General features: G+C 35.2%; 1 protein-coding gene across 2 annotated transcripts in view; it reads left to right on the plus strand.

Moving 5' to 3' along the window:
* The window catches only part of PDZRN4 (PDZ domain containing ring finger 4), a 346,709-nt gene extending 326,833 nt beyond the window's left edge, over positions 1-19,876 (plus strand). For both annotated transcript variants that reach the window (XM_019756349.3, XM_019756350.3), the window contains 4 exons: positions 1,668-1,730; positions 8,726-8,827; positions 12,811-12,927; positions 16,365-19,876. In XM_019756349.3, the coding sequence (XP_019611908.3) occupies positions 1,668-1,730; positions 8,726-8,827; positions 12,811-12,927; positions 16,365-17,891 (1,809 nt within the window). In that variant the 3' untranslated portion in view covers positions 17,892-19,876. The remainder of the gene's footprint in view (positions 1-1,667; positions 1,731-8,725; positions 8,828-12,810; positions 12,928-16,364) is intronic.

The raw sequence follows: 19,876 nt of genomic DNA on the forward strand, positions 1-19,876 counted from the left end.
TGCATGTATAAATATATGTATATGTGCGAAAACATATATATGTGTATGTATATATGTATATGTATGTGCAGAATTTAGAGAAACTAGATACTAATTGCTGTTCCATGCTGCGTTTTCCTGGCCGTGATCTTGAAAACATTACCTAACTTACTGAGCTTCAGCTTCCTCAACTAGAAATTTAGTATAATAATGTTTATTTCATTGTTTTCAAGAGGTGTTTAGAATATGGAAAAGATTGTAATTAACACATTTGGAAAACTACACATCTCTAGAAATATAAAGGTTATTCTTTATCACTTTACCAAAGAATTCAGTGACTGGCTTTTGCAAAGGAAAATTCTCCAGAGAACATTTGATTTATGTAACCATTCTAAGTGTACCACTGTGATAATCCCTCCAATTATAGTGAGGAAGTATAAAGAAACACCTGCAGAATTGTCTTTTGTAATATGTACACAGGTACAACTGTAGAAGTTTAATATTAGTTTGATTACAGTTCTGAAGACAAAGTTTCAGAATGGCTTCTAAATAAAACACAGTTAATTAATCATCCCTCACTTCCATCTAGTAAGTCTCTATTTATTATTTGAATACGTCGGCTTTAGAACTTTGTTTTTCAGGGATAGTAAAGAAGCCACAGGAACGGAACATATGTTTTTGGAAGAAATGTTTTCTTTATACCTATTAGATGTAATTATAGTGTCTTTTGTTCTTGATTGATAACTTAAGACTCATTTATTGGGTACTACCACCTAATAAACAAGTAATATCTAACATCTGGAGAAGATGGGTAAACCTTATAGAATATTTGAAATACGTTACTTGAAAAAAAAAAAAACTTTGATGGAATAAGTTCAAATAAGTGGTTTGTTGCCATCATGTGAAATGTGATAGATATAATTACCCCCAGTGAACTATAAGTCATCACGCCATTTGGCCCATTAAAATGTTGATAAACTTTTAATGAAGTCTTAAATATCTTTTATAGTTAACATAGTTCACCATGTATATATATATATATATATATATATATATATATATATATATATGTATATGTGTATATATATACATATATATGTGTATATATGCATAGTAGTGTCTAGTAATAATCTACATGGGTAAGATAATTTTTTCATTTCTTGAGCAACATAGATTATAAATCTCTTTATAAATTAATGTGCTCATGATGCAGAAATCCCTTTAATAAGTATCGACTTACAGTATAACTGTCAGCTTTTCTAAGACGATTAAGGTAGGATTTAAAAATCCCACTAATAGAAAGTAAATTTCCTGGGTCCAGAGAATCCTAAGTATTAGCATCAGCTGAAGGTCATGTCAGCTGAAGATTATCTGATAGTTGTGAATGGATGTAAGAAAAGAAGAAAAGATAAAAGGAAAAGAGGAAGAAATAGAGGGAAAAAGGGAGGGAGGGAAAAACAATTTTCAAATCAAGTTCTTCACTAGTCTTCTTTAATTACATTATTATTCTAAAAGAGTCTGTTTACATTTTTAAAATCAGTGGTTTGACAGAAAAATTTAACATGCACTTTATAAATCAATAGATAATTTTGAACCAGATATTTAAAAATATTTTTTAAAACATTTTTAAGTTCCTGTGGGGGAGCACTGCATGTCCAGTTGAAGATGGTATATCCTCTTCATTACAGGTAGATCCAAATAGCATTGCTGCCAAAGATGGTCGAATTCGAGAAGGGGATCGTATTTTGCAGGTATGTGATGTAGTTATTTCCTTTAGTTTCCTACTCTCTAACAGTCTTAATTTGATTTTGTTTCTTGTAAAATATTAGAGAAAAGAATGTCTTTGCTTTGGATGGTTACATTGAAAAAATAAAAAGGTATTATTTAAACCTTTTATAGGTAAGGACGGTGCCTTTTATCAAGAATTATTAGCTAATAATTAGTGATTAAGACATCATCTCTGGACTCATATAACTCGACTTCAACTTCTAGCTCCACATTTCCTTGGGTACATTACTTAACCTCTCATTATTTAACCTTTTAGCCTGTTTCCTCATCTTAAAAAATGATAACAAAACATATTGTTGCAAAGGTTAAATGTGATTATGCATGTGATATTCTTATCATAGTGTATGGTAGGTAATAAACATTAATTGCTATTATTACTAGCAGCAGCAACAGCAACAGTTATTGCTGCCTTTTCTAGAATAAATTAGGTGATGAATCTCAGTGTTCCATATATGAAAGTCTAGAAGTCTGGAGACATTTTAACTATTTATTAATGTGTTGCTGGTGACAGGTATAGCAACTATGCTCTCTTCTCCACATGGAAATGTGAAAACATAGAGACTGATTAAATTTCAGTTTAATGAGAGAGATGGTAAGCAGACCATGGTGGGGGTGGGGGATACAGAACTAGAAAGAGATCTGGGCCAAATCAGGAATAATTTTGAGAGTCAAAGTTTCTGTCCCAAACCTCTCTTGACCCACTCTATCTCTTCTGAGTCCTTTCCCATGAAGAATGTCGACAGAAAGACATATTGCTCCTCATCTTTTGTGTACAGATTAACCCAAAATAAGAACACAGGCCCTTGAGAGGTGAGATCCACTGCAAATTCAACTGCAAAACAGGGAAGAAGACTCAAAAGACAAATTGAGGATGGTACAATCTGTTAAAAAATTCTGCAAAATTTTTGTCATTGTGACAGATCTATAGTTCCCATTTCTTCTTACTAGATATGGACCCCTGAAGGATGTTTCTTTGAATTCAACACATTTGTATTCAACATTCTGCCTAGAACCAGGGCTTCAAAAGTAGACAAGATGTCATCCCAGTATTTGGGGTACTCCCTGTGTAATTGGAAAGACGGCTGCATACACAGATGCTTACAAATACAGTTGGCATTGTCATGATAAAGGTGTACCTGTGCCACCATGGGCATGTCAGAGGGTTATCCTGCCCAGCCTTCTACTGTCCTTCTTGCCTTTCTTCAGGGTGACACTCTCCGAATCATACCAATTCTTCGTACTATTTCCTTTCTTTAGCTAGAGGACAAAGAACTCCATTTTCATCAAGGACCTTCTACTGAGACTTCAACTAGGAAAGAATAAAAGTATGAATTAGTGGTCATTCATGGTCCCACTAGTTTTCAGAAAACTTCCAGAATATATCATTTCTATTTCAGTGAGCTCCCTAAGTGGTGAACTGTAGTTAACAAAACAGACTGTGTCTATCATTGGGTACATCAGGGGAAGGAAAGTGAATCAGGAAACCAAGGCTTAGTCTTGTTTACTCCTGTATTTTCAATGTCTAACTTACACACATGTGAATAAATGAATGAAACAAAGGTACGCAGTGGAAGGAGTGATATAGCATAGATGAATAAAATCTACAGTAAAACTGTATTTGTATAGCTTTAATAAGAAATAAAGGTACCATTTTAATATATCATCTAGATCATGAAACCTTCAAAATATTTGATTTTTTTATTTAAAAATGATTTTAAATGTATTGTTCATTTGGTTAACATCTCCAATTAAGTACACTGAAAAAAAGTAACATTGTTTTAATGCTCAGGGTCATGTTATACCCAGCAATCATTAAAAATACTATAATAGAAGAATAAAATGCTCAGTGACTAAAAGGTCTGAAAGATTTTGTTCCTTGATATAAAATGACCCTACTTGGCTACATTTTCTGATATGTAAGGTCTATATTTTATCATTTTTCTCTTGCTGTTTCCAGCTGTCACTTTGTCCTCTCACTATCTATTCATCATACCCTTTACCTTCTGCACCCTCACTGGCTCCCTTCCTAGTTTTCAGCTAACCACTTTTCCATAGACTAGATACACAAATACAGTTATTAAAATTGCATCTATTAGTTCTGTGGCTAGAGTTGGACAGAAATAAATACATGTGTTTCCAGGTATGTATGCTATATGTTTTGATACTTTCTTATTCTTGGCTATATTTTGGGCTGATAAAGTTTTCAAATAAAGTATTTGGTGGATAATAAGGCATTTCTTAATGGAGTTGGTTCATTGAAGAAACAACAGTCAAATTGATAAAGTGCTATTGTCTGCCTGATTACTTTATATTCAATGACAAATGTGTCACACTTAATGAATAAATACATGATACATTAAAAAGCCTAGAATTCAATTCTGTCTGCATATACAGGAAACAAAGCGTCTTAAGGGTGATAGTGAAATTATATTAAATAAAACTGTGACAAAATTGTACCCATAGACAAATAGCTCCCATATGGCTGATGAGGAGATTATGGGATACCCTGTAATGAAGAATTAATGACTCCTTTCCCAGGGAGATGGGAGTGGGAGAAAGAGAGGATTTACTTCTTATCCTAGAAGTTTCCTGGCTGGCTTTTATTTAAATGAATCTCTTCAGAGCAATTGTGATTTTAATTTCCTGTTCTTAAGGACCTAAGCAGAGGACTTCTATGGTCCTGCCCTCATTGTGTAGCTAAAATTTTCCAAATGAACTAAACCATGGGCCTGTTAGATGACCTCACCACCCTATGACACCACCCACAGAGAGAGATTCACATGAGATTGACATAGGGTAGGGATTATGCAGCAGGAAAACGATGAACCAACCTTCTGAGAACATATCCGTGCTATCATTTTTTTTTTCTCTCCAAGTACATGATGGTTCTACTGGCTGTGCCATTGCCACAAATTTGTGATATCAGGAATTAATATGGGGAAGCCTTCTCACAAAATTGCAGCACTGAATAAAGACTAGGCATTTCTGAGCCAGAGAGGAAGGATTGAATGCCACATATGATCAGCTTTCCACAGGAGAGAGTGCTATATTCTCATTTTCTCCTGGGGATAGTAAGCATATAATATTCTGTGTAAACAGCTTAATCTCATATTGGCCAAAATAATCAGTTGTATTCTTAAGGATTACTCCCTGACAAAACCCTGCAAAAACTCAAACAGTGGAAAAAATAAGACTCCTAATGAGCTCTCTTTCTTTCTCTGCCCTACACATAAATTGGTCATCAACATTTCTTCCTTCTCTTACTGTTTTCTTCCCTTTGGATAGCTATTTTCCCATCTCTATGTCTCTATACTTCATTCACTGTGTTTCTCTCCATGCTAAAAGATAAACACATTTGAAATGAATCCTTCCTCTTTTGCCTAAGATTCTTGTGTTTTCAAATAAGAAATTCTATAGGTGGTTGGACACCAAGAATTTTAGTTACCCACCTACCGCTGATGCACTAATACGGGATATCTAAAAATTGGTATATTCAAGCAAAACAACTATATTAAACTATCTCTAGGATTTTAACATTTTACACACACACACACACACACACACACACACACACACAGACACAAACACACACATACTCATATGCATATCCTGGATATTGGGCCTAAAGTGAGGTTTGATTTATCTTTGTAATTGCCACAAATCTCTTTGAAGCCAAGGTAATATCTATTTTGAAACTAATATTTGCTTATGGCCATCCACAGAGAATGAGAGAGGTATATTACCTAGCAAAGTTTTTCCTCATTTATAACAAGAGTTACATGTTGCCTCCTCCTGGTTCCTTTTCCCTCTCTTTTTTTAAAAAGGAAGTCTTCCATTAAATTGTGGTGACATAACTACTCATCTGTCTCCTCCCCATGTTTCTGGGCCCTGCGCCTTTATGTCTGCTGGTGTTTTCAGGCACAGGACACCACTTTCCCACAAGCAAACCTGTAGCTATAAACTATCATTGAGGAATAAGAGAAAATGAAGGCTGAAAACCCTGTCTGATTCTATTCCTCAAATCTTTTCATTCCTTGAGAAACATCTTTGCTGTAACCCATGGCTGCATTTCTTGCCCCAAGATCAGCTTGGGTATCAAACACATGTCATGAGTGCAATAGGATCTACCAACCAATTGACTAAGTAGCCTTTGTTTGGAAAAAGGAACAATAAATCACATTTTAATGCCAGATCTCTGTAGAAAATTTATTTCATTGCACATATGACTCTGAATGTAAAAGTGTTTCTAGAACATATAATCTGTCCCCCCAAAACATGAACTTATTGCCAGGGCTGGAGACCTGGGTCATTATGAGTTCACAGAGGAGAGAGGTGAATACAAACTATAACAGGACTGAAAATGAAACACAAACATATTGTTTCTTGATGGCTCTCTAAGAGTTAAAAGTATATATGAGATAGATAGCTTTTAAAATAGGACCATGTTTACTACGATGGATTTGATTGTTGTGCATAAATTTTAATATATTTGCTTTATTTAGAAGAAAATAGTTTTTCCTTTACAGAAGATTAAGATATGAATGATGATAATTATAATAATAATAATAGCATCGACAGTAACATGTGCCAACCTTGAGCACTTTATATCTTGCACTTATTTAAGCCCTTCACATATGTTAGCTCATTTAATCCTTATAGCAACCCTCTTAAAAAGGCACTATTATCTGCACTTTAATATAGGGAACATAATAGTAATGTTAAACTAACATGAATGAAAAGAATTTAGATTAATGGAAAGTGAAGGTTAGATGAAGAATTTGACAATATGTATATACTTGAGTAGTGACCAGAAAAAAAAAGTAGGGAAGATTTTATTTTAAATAAGAAAGATGAAGACAAGCTGTGTGGGATCATCCAACTCTATCCCCTTACAATCAAATGTGCCTATAGTGGAAGGACAGTGATTAGGTCCATGACTGATAGATAAATCGATGCACTGCAGATACACTACTAAGAATGACTATGAAATGGACATAGCCCTCAAAGCACAAAGAAAGTAAAAATTTTCAAATCATTATTTTCAGACTACACTTAATTGGGGTGGGAGAGGTGTATAGACTCCATCACTGCCAATTTATCTTTATTTGAGGGAAAAAAGGTCTTGGATTCAGTACAAAATTAGCTTTTCAGATATATATTTACATATATATACATCTATGTGCCTTTCTAAGAGGGTTGTTATAAGGATTAAATGAGTTAACATATGTAAAGGGCTTAAATAAGCTCAAGATATACATATGTACATATATATATATATATATATATATGTGTGTGTGTGTGTGTGTGTGTGTATACATATTTACAAACATTCAGATATATATTTATAAATCATGTGTGTGTATATATATATATATAAATATATATATATATATATATGATTTCCAGTCATGAGTCTCCACTTCGGAATCATAGCTTCTATTTTCCAATTTAATAAATTTTATTTGTGAATTGCAAAAAAGGAAATGCACTTGAAACTTACAAAAGCTGCATTTCCCGTCTACATATACAAGTGAAAAACTAAGCTGATACTCATTTGATCAGAGAAAGAAAATGTGCCGAGGTTGTGTGATTCCTGCCCCCCACCCGCCAACCCCCTCCCATTGCTTGTTATTGTCTGCTCTGTTTGTGCTCAGTATATATGATAGGAGTCTAGGAATATGGATCATTTATTGTGCTCAAATTTGAGATTTCCTAGGCTTGGTTTTGGTAATTATGTCTGTCATCATATATCAGCCAGAATGCCAGAGACCCACAAGGAAAAAACCTCAGTAGTCTACTTCATGCTTTTAAACAGAAATCCTTAGTGAAAGATGTTAGATTAATTATTGAAAAAATGGTCAGTGCAGCCACAGTTTAATTTATTGAAATAATTAATACTTAGTTTACATAGAATTACTTGACCTCTTCAATTGAAATTTATTTTCATATATTTTGATTGTGTATTATGGATCAAAAATCTCATTGTCTCTATGGATTTGAGCAATCAATAAAATAAAATAAATTTAAAATACCCAAAGAAAAAGTTGGGGTAACTAGGATCTAAATACATTTGAATATGAAAATGTAGTTTAAAATACAAACTTTAGAAACCTTATTTGCTCTCTATAGAACTTAGAAAAAAAGGAAAAACGCTGTATTTTGAATGCCACTGGAGTCTTTTCTTTTTTTAACCAAAAATTTACTCAAGCTTGGTTTCTTTTACTAAGCATTCTTACAAAAAGCTAATTTTACTCTGAGTAATTTTTAAAATATTTTTTTCAGTACACTTAAGAGATGAGCCTTAAGATGTTGCATTAGTTTTGTTGTTTTAGGGTAAGGATAAATCTTAGAAAGGAATTGGAGTATTGATGAGGATGTTACTGATGATTCCTTCTTTGGGTTAGTTAAGCACTGAAAGATATTCTGAGAGTGATTTGGGACAACTGAGTCAGACCCACACACAGATATGAAATGATTAAATAAAAATGCAATCAATAGTGGCCTGGGAGCGTTGTCTGGTGAGAGATAATACTACAGCTCTCTAATTGGCTCGCAGCAAGCATGCAGGATGACGGATTTCAGTTGTGGTATTGCCACACTGCTTCCCCCAGCACTATTATCTCAGAGTGACACTTCCATTACTCTGAGCGGAGAAAGATGAACGTCACCTGTCAGGGGCTGGTTAATTGTGTTGCTAGATGTATGTTGCCAGGGCGCAGGTTGGACATTTATGAACATAACTGCTTCCTCTGATGTCCGCCATCCTTCAGGGATCGATATGGCTCTTACAGTAAGCGCGTAATTGAGTGAAGGCACTTACCACAGAGGGGCTGAAGATGAGCCCATTGTGTGAGCTTCATTGTCCATACATTTACCATAAATGAGCTGATATTTGCCATTTATTGTGTGCAGCATTGTGGAAATGGAAACTAATGTGCCACTTTCATTTGTTTTCTAGATAAATGGGGAAGATGTCCAGAATCGAGAAGAAGCAGTGGCATTGCTCTCTAGCGATGAATGCAAAAGAATCGTGCTGCTTGTAGCAAGGCCAGAGATTCAGGTCAGAACAGAGATCAGAAGTCTTGAGACCGATCTTTATATTCATTATCTGCTATTCTGTAGCAGTTCAGTGCCATGGATATTGGTAAAACCAAGTATACAAAATATAATTGAGTTATCTTTCCTAAGTTACCAACCTGATCAAAACAATTATAAGTTAAAGACTCCCTTATATTGCTCCACACAATGGCAGCTAAACATTTTCTTTATAAAAGGAAAAACACACCAAATTGAATCATTATTCTCTCCTTCTTTTACCAGTTATTTAAATGAATGCAAACTGGAAAATGGTTGACTTTACATGATTTTTAATTCTGTGTGGATCCTTGCTTCAGGTTTCCATCTAAAAATACTTAATTGACATTTTAAGGTATCTTGAAAGAATCTCTAATGAGAGACACATTAGCATACCTAGCTATCAACTTAAATCTTTTTAGAATAACTTTAACAAATAAAGTGCCTTACATAGCATGGTGTGGTTCCATGTATGGTAAATGAATTTTTTCCAAATTTAGTGTGACAAAAAAATCTATCCAGCCAAAAACAAGCTGATAGCTTCTAAAGGAATTTTTTTTTATATCTTTACAGAGGGAGATATCATGAAAGTAAAGGAGAGGTAATGGTGGAAGAAAAGTACCATTGGTACTTCCTTTTATATCCTTTTTATACCCCACCACAATGCAGAAAGGACATTACATTGTCACCATTCTATCCATCTGTCAGTAGTTTGAGTGAAGTTGGTTATATCACCATTTGTCTCCTAGGTTATTGATCTGATATCTTTCAGACTCAGTAACTACATACTATCTATAAATTACATTGAGTAAGTGTATTTCAGTGTCAGATCCGAATCCTGACTTGAATATAGTGGTTATAAAAGATCACCCTTTCCGCATATATTTCCTTTATGCCCTTGACCATTCTAAATGGTTCCTATAAAGCCTGCCGTAGCCCAGGGCAGAGTAAAGTTACACACCTGAGGTCTTAGGAATGGGGAAGGGAACATTTATAACTGGCTTCACTTCCTATTTGGGAGTGAATTTTTAAAATGCATATGAATTGCACTAATTACCTGGATATTTCACAAACCAGTTAATCTCACTGATCCCATTTTTGAAAAAGAACAGAATAATGAGGCTAAATACATATTAGTGAAACTCATGGTAAATTGAAGACAACTTAGTAGTTGTAGAAAAGGTATTTCAACGTTATAATTTGGTCTCCCTGCCCTTTCCAGGTAACTGCTAGAGAACCTCATTAATTTAAAATTAAAGCATTTCCTTGCCACATAGCAGCTATAATAGGCTGTGGAAAGAATAGAAATTAATGACTTCAGACCAGATCCTGTTGTTAATCTTAGATAGACTACATATGCTTGGTAGAACCAGTGGCATTTTTGAATACCTGTCCTGACCCAAAATATCAATGTTAGAAGGTGAATTTTCAAACAAGGCTTCCTTTCCACAGTTGATAAAAGATGATCGTCTGACTCTGTAGGAGTCCCATCTGTCAAAATCAGAATCTGCATTAGCCCCTTGATACTGAAGCCCCTTAGCCTTCATCACACTGGAAAAGAGCTAATTACCTTTAGAAAATCAGATTTCTAGAAAAATAAAGAAAATGCATTTGAAAGCCATACTTTAAAAATATAATTTGAACAGTACATGCTATCAAGTGGCATTAAAAAGGGAAAGAAAAAAATTAACTTGTCTTTATATCACCTATATTTTTTTCATAAATTTCAATATACCCCATTATTGCTTTTTTTTTCTTTTTGCATGTATATATTTTTCAGGGATAATGTGGAAGGTTTTTGTGTGCTTTTTCTAGCCCTTTTTTTTTTTTTTAATGCTTCCAATACTGCCTACATTCTTGGAAATGATCTACAGAGTTGCTGGGGGCAGTATTGTGCAACTGTGCAATATTTATAAATAACTCATTTCTTTCATTCCCTGTCAACTTTCTTTCATTTTCTGCCCATTTTCTTCCTCAGACCATTAACGATATTGCTATTCTCTCCTCTTCCCCTTGGGACATGGGGGCAGAGAGGGCTCTCATAAGAACTTGTCGCCACTACTTTGGAGACAGTGCAGGTCATTTCTTTCTCTGAAATGCTAGTGTATGATCCAATATTGTGCAGACAGATCCCCCTGTGTCATAATGACAATCCTCGCTTTCCGGCATCTCAGCTCAGGGAAAACTTCTGTTTCTGCCACAGCGCTAGACTCAGACTGCCATGAATGTACTTCTAGGTGGAAAGGGACAGGAAAAGGAAGTGAGCCAGAAGAAGCTCTCTTTCCTGATTGTGCTGTGTATATCTCCAGCAGAGGAAAGCCTAATCAAAACAGACATACACTAAATACAGATGGTAACTCAGGGATCCAAGGGGATAGTTAATAAGAAAAGACTTACAGAGAACCATTAATTTCTACCCTGTGGTCCCTTTATTTTCCCCACCTCTTCATTTAAATTTCAAAAGACTTTGTTCCATCATTCATTCTATCAGTGTCAGCAAATATTTTGTTTTGACCTGATTTAAGAAAAAATTTTTGGTGTGTTTACAAAAAGTGATCATTTCTAGCTTTAAGTAGTTTCTTTTGGAGTCAAGCATTTGCAGCTTCATGAAACTTAAAGGGATTAAAGAATGTAAAATTTGGACAATTATAAACTGGACTGAATTTAAATTTTTAGTCAGCTTCATTTTCATAGTTCATCTGCATATCAAAGTCAGTGGGGTAGAACTTGATCAAGTTATTAAGGCTACGTTAGGATAAATGAGGATGAATAAATATGTCCCTGATTTTGGCCCCAGTGAAATTTGAGGTGATTTTAGTTCTAGATAGCCTTTAATTAATATCAAGAAACCTATGATAGCCTTCATATTAATGAATATGATAAACATATTCTAATGCCTCTTCTGATGCAGTTTAATGTCCTTCTTCCAAATTTAGAATTCACTTTTAAAGAAAAGGTTATTTTGCCCATTTATTTAGTGGTGAAAACACCTCAAACTATTGTCAATTTTGGCTCACTAGAAAGCTGCTGTTTCTTTGTAACAGAGTGAAGCAGAGATTTGACAATAATTCAGTTAATTTAATCATCATAGACAGATAATTTATGTAATCCAGCACCACAATCAACTTTGAGAAAAAATTATCTGTATTGGCTGTCAACATTCATCATATTAGCAAGGTAACCCCTAGTTTCCCACTTCACTTTGTATTGACAACTCAAGGGGATTTGTTCGGTTTAATTTGTGTAAGACTTGCACAAGAATACTTGCATTCAGCACCCACAAACAAAACTCTGCATCCTCCACATCACTCCACCACCCTTAAATGTAACTTTTCAGATATTTTTCCTTGGAATTGGGCCTGGAAAATGAATCAAAAGAGACAATGGGTAGCATCACTTTTTTGTTTTTTTGAGAATAACTTAGATTTTTTTTTTCTGATACCATAAATGATGTCTGTATTTGTAGCAAACAGCCATCTTGTTAACTTGGAAGCCATTTGCCTAAAACTGAAAAAGCAATGTGGGGGGAGGGGCACTTTGTGGGTAGTCATGTTGATGGTGGTTATTAAAGGAAAAAGCCCAATCGTCTCATGGCCCTATTAGTACCACTGTATTTCTTTAACATGAGGACTGTTGGAGGTAATGAGCGTGACAGCTGTGGATTATACAGTATGCTTTTCATACATTTTGAAAGACGGTAATGTTGTATGCTGTGAGATCTACTTGGTTGTAAGAGAAAATCTGTAGCTCTGTTTCAGGAAAGGATAAAAGGCATAAGAGTCCTTTTTTTTTTTTTTTTTTTTTTTTGTCACCTTTTCTTCCTTCTGAGAGGTGAACTATCAGAGACTGGTATTCTAAAGAGAATCATTATGATAAAAGGAACTGGTCAGGCATCGCCATTTAAGTTTCCCTTATTTTAGCATGAGTTCTCACTAACCTAATATAATATACTAATGTATTTTTTTGCAGCTGGATGAAGGCTGGCTGGAAGATGAAAGGAATGAATTCTTAGAGGAGTTAAACTTGGAAATGTTGGAAGAACAGCATAATGAAGCAATGCAACACACTGCCAATGAGGTGGAGCAGGTAGGGCCAACAATTTGAACTACATCATTTGAAATGTTGCTAGTTCTTTTTTTAGTGTATGACAATAAATGGAGTAAAAAACAAAATCAAAGAGTTTGATCAAACATCCATATAAAGGTAATTTTTAAGAGCAAATGATCGTATCAAATGAAGCAGAAAGACTAAATACAATTTTTTTCTATTCAAAATATTTCTAGTTTGGGAAGCTTATGGACCACCATCAATAGAGTACAGTATTCAAATGCTGGCCCAGATACTGTTCAACCTAATTCAGAAATTTAATAGTAAAAATGCACATTGCTTCCCAGTATGCCAGCTGTAGCCAAACTATATCTCATGAGGTAACCCTTCCCCCTAAACTGTAGTTTTATGCTTTGAAATTAATATATGTATTTGAATATTTAGGCAACTAAATGAAGATGATAACATGATGTAAGCCTTCAGTCTTATTTGTGTTTTTGGTATTATGATTACACCTTTATACTATTAAATAGGAGCAGTTCTGCTTGAAATTATTGACATCATTTTGCCTTAGGGTCACATATTCATTCAACAAAAAAAATTTTGAGCTCCTAATATGTTCTAAGCACCACACTCGATTCTGAGAATACAAAGAAAAATGAGCAAAGTTCCTACCCTTAATTAATTGATAACTAGTAAAAGAGCACAGTGTGGTTTGTGTCAAATCGAGTCCTCATTTTTGTTGTTGTTGTTTTCCTACTAGATAAAAACAAGATCAATACATCATAGATTTTTTATTTCAGATTCATGACATTCGTCTGCCTGATATAATTTTATTAACACTTCTGCTGTCAGTTTACTGATTTGTTTAATTATAATTCTATTCTCAGCATTAATTCTTAACATACCCTAAAAGATAATAAAAAAAAAAATAATTTTTTAAAAAACCTGACAGGTTTAGGAACATGAAACACAAACATCCTATCACTTTACCAAGCTGAATGATAAAATATATTGACATTCTAACATCCCATAACAGAGATGTATGTGTGTGTATGTGCACATGTCCATATATTAAATAAATCATTAGATTGCAAATTATAGTGTCAACATAGCCATGTGTGCAATATACTCTGTGCTGATCAAGGATGCTCATTGGCCACTTCATAAACAGTAGTTCATGCTCAAAAATGATGCTGCTACTGTAGTGATGGCTTTTCAATGTAGGACAGATTGAAATTTTTATGTATGACTTCAACACTGGCCACAAATAAAGATATTTTCGGGTGGCAGCTGCTGGTTACAAGCAAGAAAGTCCTTGCTGCAGGCTTTTTCTCTCTTAGATACAAAATGTGACCTGATACAGAATTGACAGGAGGATGTTGGAATAAAGAAAGAAGAGAGAAATCCTGTCCAGGTGAAGTGATATGGTGTCAAATGTTGCCTACTCATCAGACATAATACAAATGCTAGGTGTTTTGAGGTAACACTAGATGTCCCTGAGGTTAGATTTTCATTGTGTGGAAATTTTTCTTCACCATGAGACTGAAAAATGATGAGAAGTACAGAAACCTTTAAATGTCCTTTGCCCTTATAAACAATAATACTACATTAGCAATGTCTTGGTAGAAACATTGCCTGTCACTAGAATAATTCTGTAGGGAAATGATAAATGATAGTGTACCATTACATTAGAAACCAGGAATTCTAAGTTGGAGAACAGAAAAATTCTTTTTATTTTCACATTTGTTCCTAAACCAGAGACAAAAGAAAAGGAAATTTAATTAAAAACGAATATCCATATTTAAAAACTAAAATTAATAACTATATGAAAGTTTCACTTTACATACTACCCTTGGTCCTATGGCTGCTGTTAGCACATTGTGTAATATCTCCCATAGCATAATTTGTCTGTGTTATTTGTACTGCATGTAAAATTTTTAAAAAGATAGTAGCCTTCTTGTATTTTTTCAGCTTATCATTGGATAAGAGAAAAACATAAATTAAATAATGTGGCATATAAATGTAAATAATATTGTATAGAAACTCAAATGTCCAATATCAATAATATCCTCTAGAGGTCTTATGGCACAAAGTGCAGATGTCACCACATTTGATATTACTTATTTATAACATTATGTCTTTTATCAATAAGACATTATAAATCAATCTGAGTATGTTTTCAACATATGAGGAAGAATATTTTAGAGCAAGATTGAGAATTCTAGAATAACACAATACGTAGCCATGTTCTCCCCTTTCCAGTTTTTGTTGCATTTTGTTCTGTCATTACTTATGTGGGAAAAAATAACAATTATCTGAGGAGACCCTTTGAAACCTGTTCCAGCATACTTTTTATCACCCATCCTGTCCTTCTTTAATACTGATAGGTTTAATTATATTTAATTATATCATTACACGTGCTAAAGAAAAAAATTTAGATATAAGGAAAATATAGCCTAGAAACTGCCATGTAGACTACTATACTAGGAGTGGGGGAAGAAAAAGTAACTTTACCCTATTCACAGACAAAGAACTAGATATGCATTTCCTTAGGGCTGTGATAGTTAATCATTCTGCATGAAAGCCAAAAATTGCCAGGGAGTGAAGTTTCATATATATATTTACATATATATGTCAAAATCTATTTTTGATGTTATGTCTATGTCTGGTAATAAGTGCCGCTCATATTTTATTGGAAACTGCTGTTTACTCTCAGTAGAATAAAACTCACCTTTGAAAGAAATTATGGGTTAAGAGTAGAAAAATCTTTTTTAAGTACCTTATGAATCCTAAGCCATGTTGCTTTTGAGCCATGTGATTTGGAGATGCACTGAGTTCAAAGTGTATGTATGCAGGAGTATGGCATCCTGGACATACAAGAAATCTTGATGCTGGGAGATGGCACTGGCCTTCTAGACTCTCTGTCACTAATAAGCTAAATTCATCTGAGATTAAATGTCCTCATCTATAGATAGAAGGTCCTAGGCTCCAATACTACCCTATTCCTGAACTTTTCCTCTGAACTTTAAGAACGTTAAGAAAAACAGTAAGAGGATGATGTAGCTTCTGAACTCCACTTCTAAACTCTTATTGCTAAAGACCATTTAGACATTCTTCTCATCTTTTTGTGTCTCATCAACTCAGAAACTCATGAAGTCACCTCACTTATACACCTTCACACCCCAGTCTCCCAAGTACGAGAAAGCCTTAAGAATCACCTATTTAAATGTGCCCTGTTTTATTTATCCCCAAGTGAGTATCATAGCAGTTTTTCTTTATTTCATTGCAAGTTTTCCTTTATTTCATTGCATAAAAATCTACCTCGAGCTAATTGCCTTTTTTTCTAACATTGTTATGGATACTAAAATTAGAGCAGCTTTCTCGGAACTGCACTTTTGCCAAGAAGCACTGTTCTTCCAGCATGTTTTTCAACAACTGGTGTTTTCTTTCTTCCCTCAACGTTATTTTCTTAGCCAAAAAAACAAGAAGAAGAAGAAGGCACAACAGACACAGCCACATCCTCATCCAACAACCATGAGAAGGACAGTGGAGTGGGGCGCACAGATGAAAGCTTGCGGAACGATGAGAGCTCAGAGCAGGAGAATGCAGCAGAGGATCCCAACAGCACATCTTTGAAGAGCAAGAGAGAGCTGGGGCAGAGCCAAGACACTCTAGGGAGCGTGGAACTTCCATGCAATGAGAGCTTCATATCCGGTGAATATATTGACTCAGACTGCACTGGAAACCAAGATGAGGAGTGTGAACAATTCCGGCAGCTCTTGGAGCTCAAATGCAAGATTCGAAACCATGGAGAGTATGACCTGTATTACTCGAGCAGCACAATAGAATGCAATCAAGGGGAACAAGAGGGAGTGGAGCATGAGCTACAGTTGCTTAATGAAGAGCTGAGAAACATTGAACTTGAGTGTCAGAATATCATGCAGGCTCACAGGCTCCAGAAAGTGACAGACCAGTATGGAGATATCTGGGCATTGCATGATGGAGGATTCAGAAACTATAACACCAGCATTGATATGCAAAGGGGAAAGCTAGATGACATCATTGAACACCCAGAAAAGTCAGACAAGGACAGTTCTAGTGCTTACAACACAGCTGAAAGCTGCAGAAGCACACCTCTCACTGTGGATCGTTCCCCTGACAGTTCCCTTCCAAGAATGATCAACCTCACCAATAAGAAAAACCTGAGAAGCACAATTGCAGCCAATCAGTCCTCTTCTGGACAGAGCAGTAAAGAATCGATCTCCCCCAAAGCCAAAGCCACTGAACAAGGTTGTGGCATTGAAGGCAAGGAGAAGATTTCAGAAAGCAACAAGCTTTCTGATCAAGAAAAGACAGGCAGCGAACACATCCCTTACCTCTCTCCTTACCACAGCTCCTCATATAGATATTCAAACATCCCAGCACATGCCCGACATTATCAAAGCTACATGCAGTTAATTCAACAGAAATCTGCAGTAGAATATGCTCAGAGTCAGCTCAGTTTGGTGAGTATGTGCAAGGAGTCTCAGAAGTGTTCAGAGCCCAAGATGGAATGGAAGGTGAAAATTAGGAGCGATGGGACTCGGTACATAACAAAGAGACCAGTGCGAGACAGGATTCTGAAGGAACGTGCCTTAAAGATCAAGGAGGAACGGAGTGGCATGACGACAGATGATGACACCATGAGCGAGATGAAAATGGGGCGCTACTGGAGCAAAGAGGAGAGAAAGCAACACCTGGTTCGGGCCAAAGAGCAGCGTCGGCGCCGAGAGTTCATGATGCGGAGCCGATTGGAGTGTCTCAAGGAGAGTCCTCAGAGCAGCAGCGAGGGCAAGAAGGAGATCAATATCATTGAACTGAGTCACAAAAAGATGATGAAAAAAAGAAACAAGAAAATTTTGGACAACTGGATGACAATCCAAGAACTGATGACCCATGGGGCTAAGTCTCCTGATGGCACACGAGTTCATAATGCCTTTTTGTCAGTCACCACTGTATGACGGAATGAATGGGATGCAACTGATTTTAAGAGGGTGCTACCAGTTTGGGTAGAGTATGATTGCCTCGTTCAATGTGGCGTTTTTATATATATTTTCTGACTCTTTATAGTTTAAATTTTTTGTAAGCAAAAATACCTGGTAATTTTTCATTTGTTTTTCATATACTGGTACCTTCTTTTCGCTGAGATCTTTCTTTAACTTGTGATATATTCATATTACTCATTTATATATAAAAACAAACAAAACGAAAGAAAACAAACAAAAAAAAACTCGAGCAAAGATACTGAGGAGCCAATTAATTTCCTATTTTAATGTATCTGTTGTAAGTTAAGATCTGGATTTATTTCTCTAGTTTGCTTATTTTCTACTTTGATAACAACTCAATGCCAAAACATTTCTATACCTGCTTCTTGGCATAATGCGTAGTAATTCAAACCTGTTAATAAATCATCCGCTACATCTTGTCTTATACATAAAACCACCTCTTTTTAACATCCCATTGTACATTTAACACATAAATGGCCGTTGTCTTTGTCTCAGTAAAGTGTAGGTGGACAATCTTCCTGTGATATGTAGTGGCATTGGTCATGTAGCTAGATAATTGTGGTAATTGTGACAATAAAAGAGAAATAAATTATTGATTATCCTTAAGAAAAGTTATCGAGGAGTGTTTTATTTTCATTGTCCACTGTGGTTATCAGATATAAATTAGTTATATATGTATACTATTTAGAAAACTCCCAATTGTGGATTATAACGTGTAAATTTTCTATCACTTTTTTTCATAAAATCGTCTTGAAATACTTCCCATAGATCATGGTGTCACATATTCTTACCAGAATTAAATTAGTTAACGTGTATAGAGCATCTTACAGATGCTAACTAAAATTCAATAAACATGGGTTCATGCTCCCTTGCCTGTCATTCATTTAAGGAAAAGCCAGGAAAAATTTAGGGGAAGACATGGAGAGAGAGGATCAGTGAAGTATCTGAGATTATTTATAATGACACTATATGAAAAGTCAGCTCAAACTGCCATAACAAAATACCATACACTGTGCGGCATAAACAACAGCAATTTATTTCTCACAGCTCTTGAGGCTGGGAAATCCAATATCAAGGTGCTGGCCAATTCACCTCCCTGGTAAGGACTCTCTTCTTGTTTTGTAGATGGCCACCTTTTCACTGTGCCCTACATGGTATAGAGAGAAAGCATTCTGGTGTCTCTTTTTATAAGAGCACTGATGTCATCATCAGGGACCCACCCTTTGATTTCATTTAGATTACCACCCATCTCTAACAACTATCACATTGGGGCGTTAGAACTTCAACATATGAATTTGGGGACACATTCAGTTCATAGCACTATGTACATTTATTTATTTGATCATTTGGAAATAAATTTTTGGGAACCATCTTTTTAATCATTTTCAGCATAGTCAACTATAAATGCCTTTTATGCCCATTTATTAAAAAGTGAAATTGTTAGATTATCTGAAAGGTTTTTTTTTTTCTCTTTAATCTAGCTTTTCATCATGTAAACATATAAACCATATTATGTCAATCATGATGCCTTCAGAGTGAGGTCCACCCTGTACACGCAAACATGACTTGGATCAAATTTTTATTAAACCCAGGAGCTTGTTTAACATAATGGAGCTAAAACATCTGAATATTTTTGAAGCTACTTTCCTGTTTAAAAACCTGCCATTGCTCCTTAATTAGATCTTGAGTTCGACTCGGACCTCAGCCTTATATTCAAGGCCCTCTATTAACTTGCCCACATTGCCTACTGGCCCTTTTTAGATCTTCTTTGAGTTATTCCTGGCTTCAAAACAGCCTGCCCATTTCCACTGAAGTTATGCTATTCTACTGTCTGAGATTTCTGTGCCAAATACTACGCCTCCCTTAGAGCATAATCAGATATATATTTTCTCTTTAGAGCCTGTTTTGATGACACCAGATTTTCTCAGCATTTTGGCATA

This window comes from Rhinolophus sinicus, chromosome 1, assembly GCF_057876585.1.
Source record: "Rhinolophus sinicus isolate RSI-liver-muscle chromosome 1, RSI-T2T, whole genome shotgun sequence".
Lineage (NCBI taxonomy): Eukaryota > Metazoa > Chordata > Mammalia > Chiroptera > Rhinolophidae > Rhinolophus > Rhinolophus sinicus.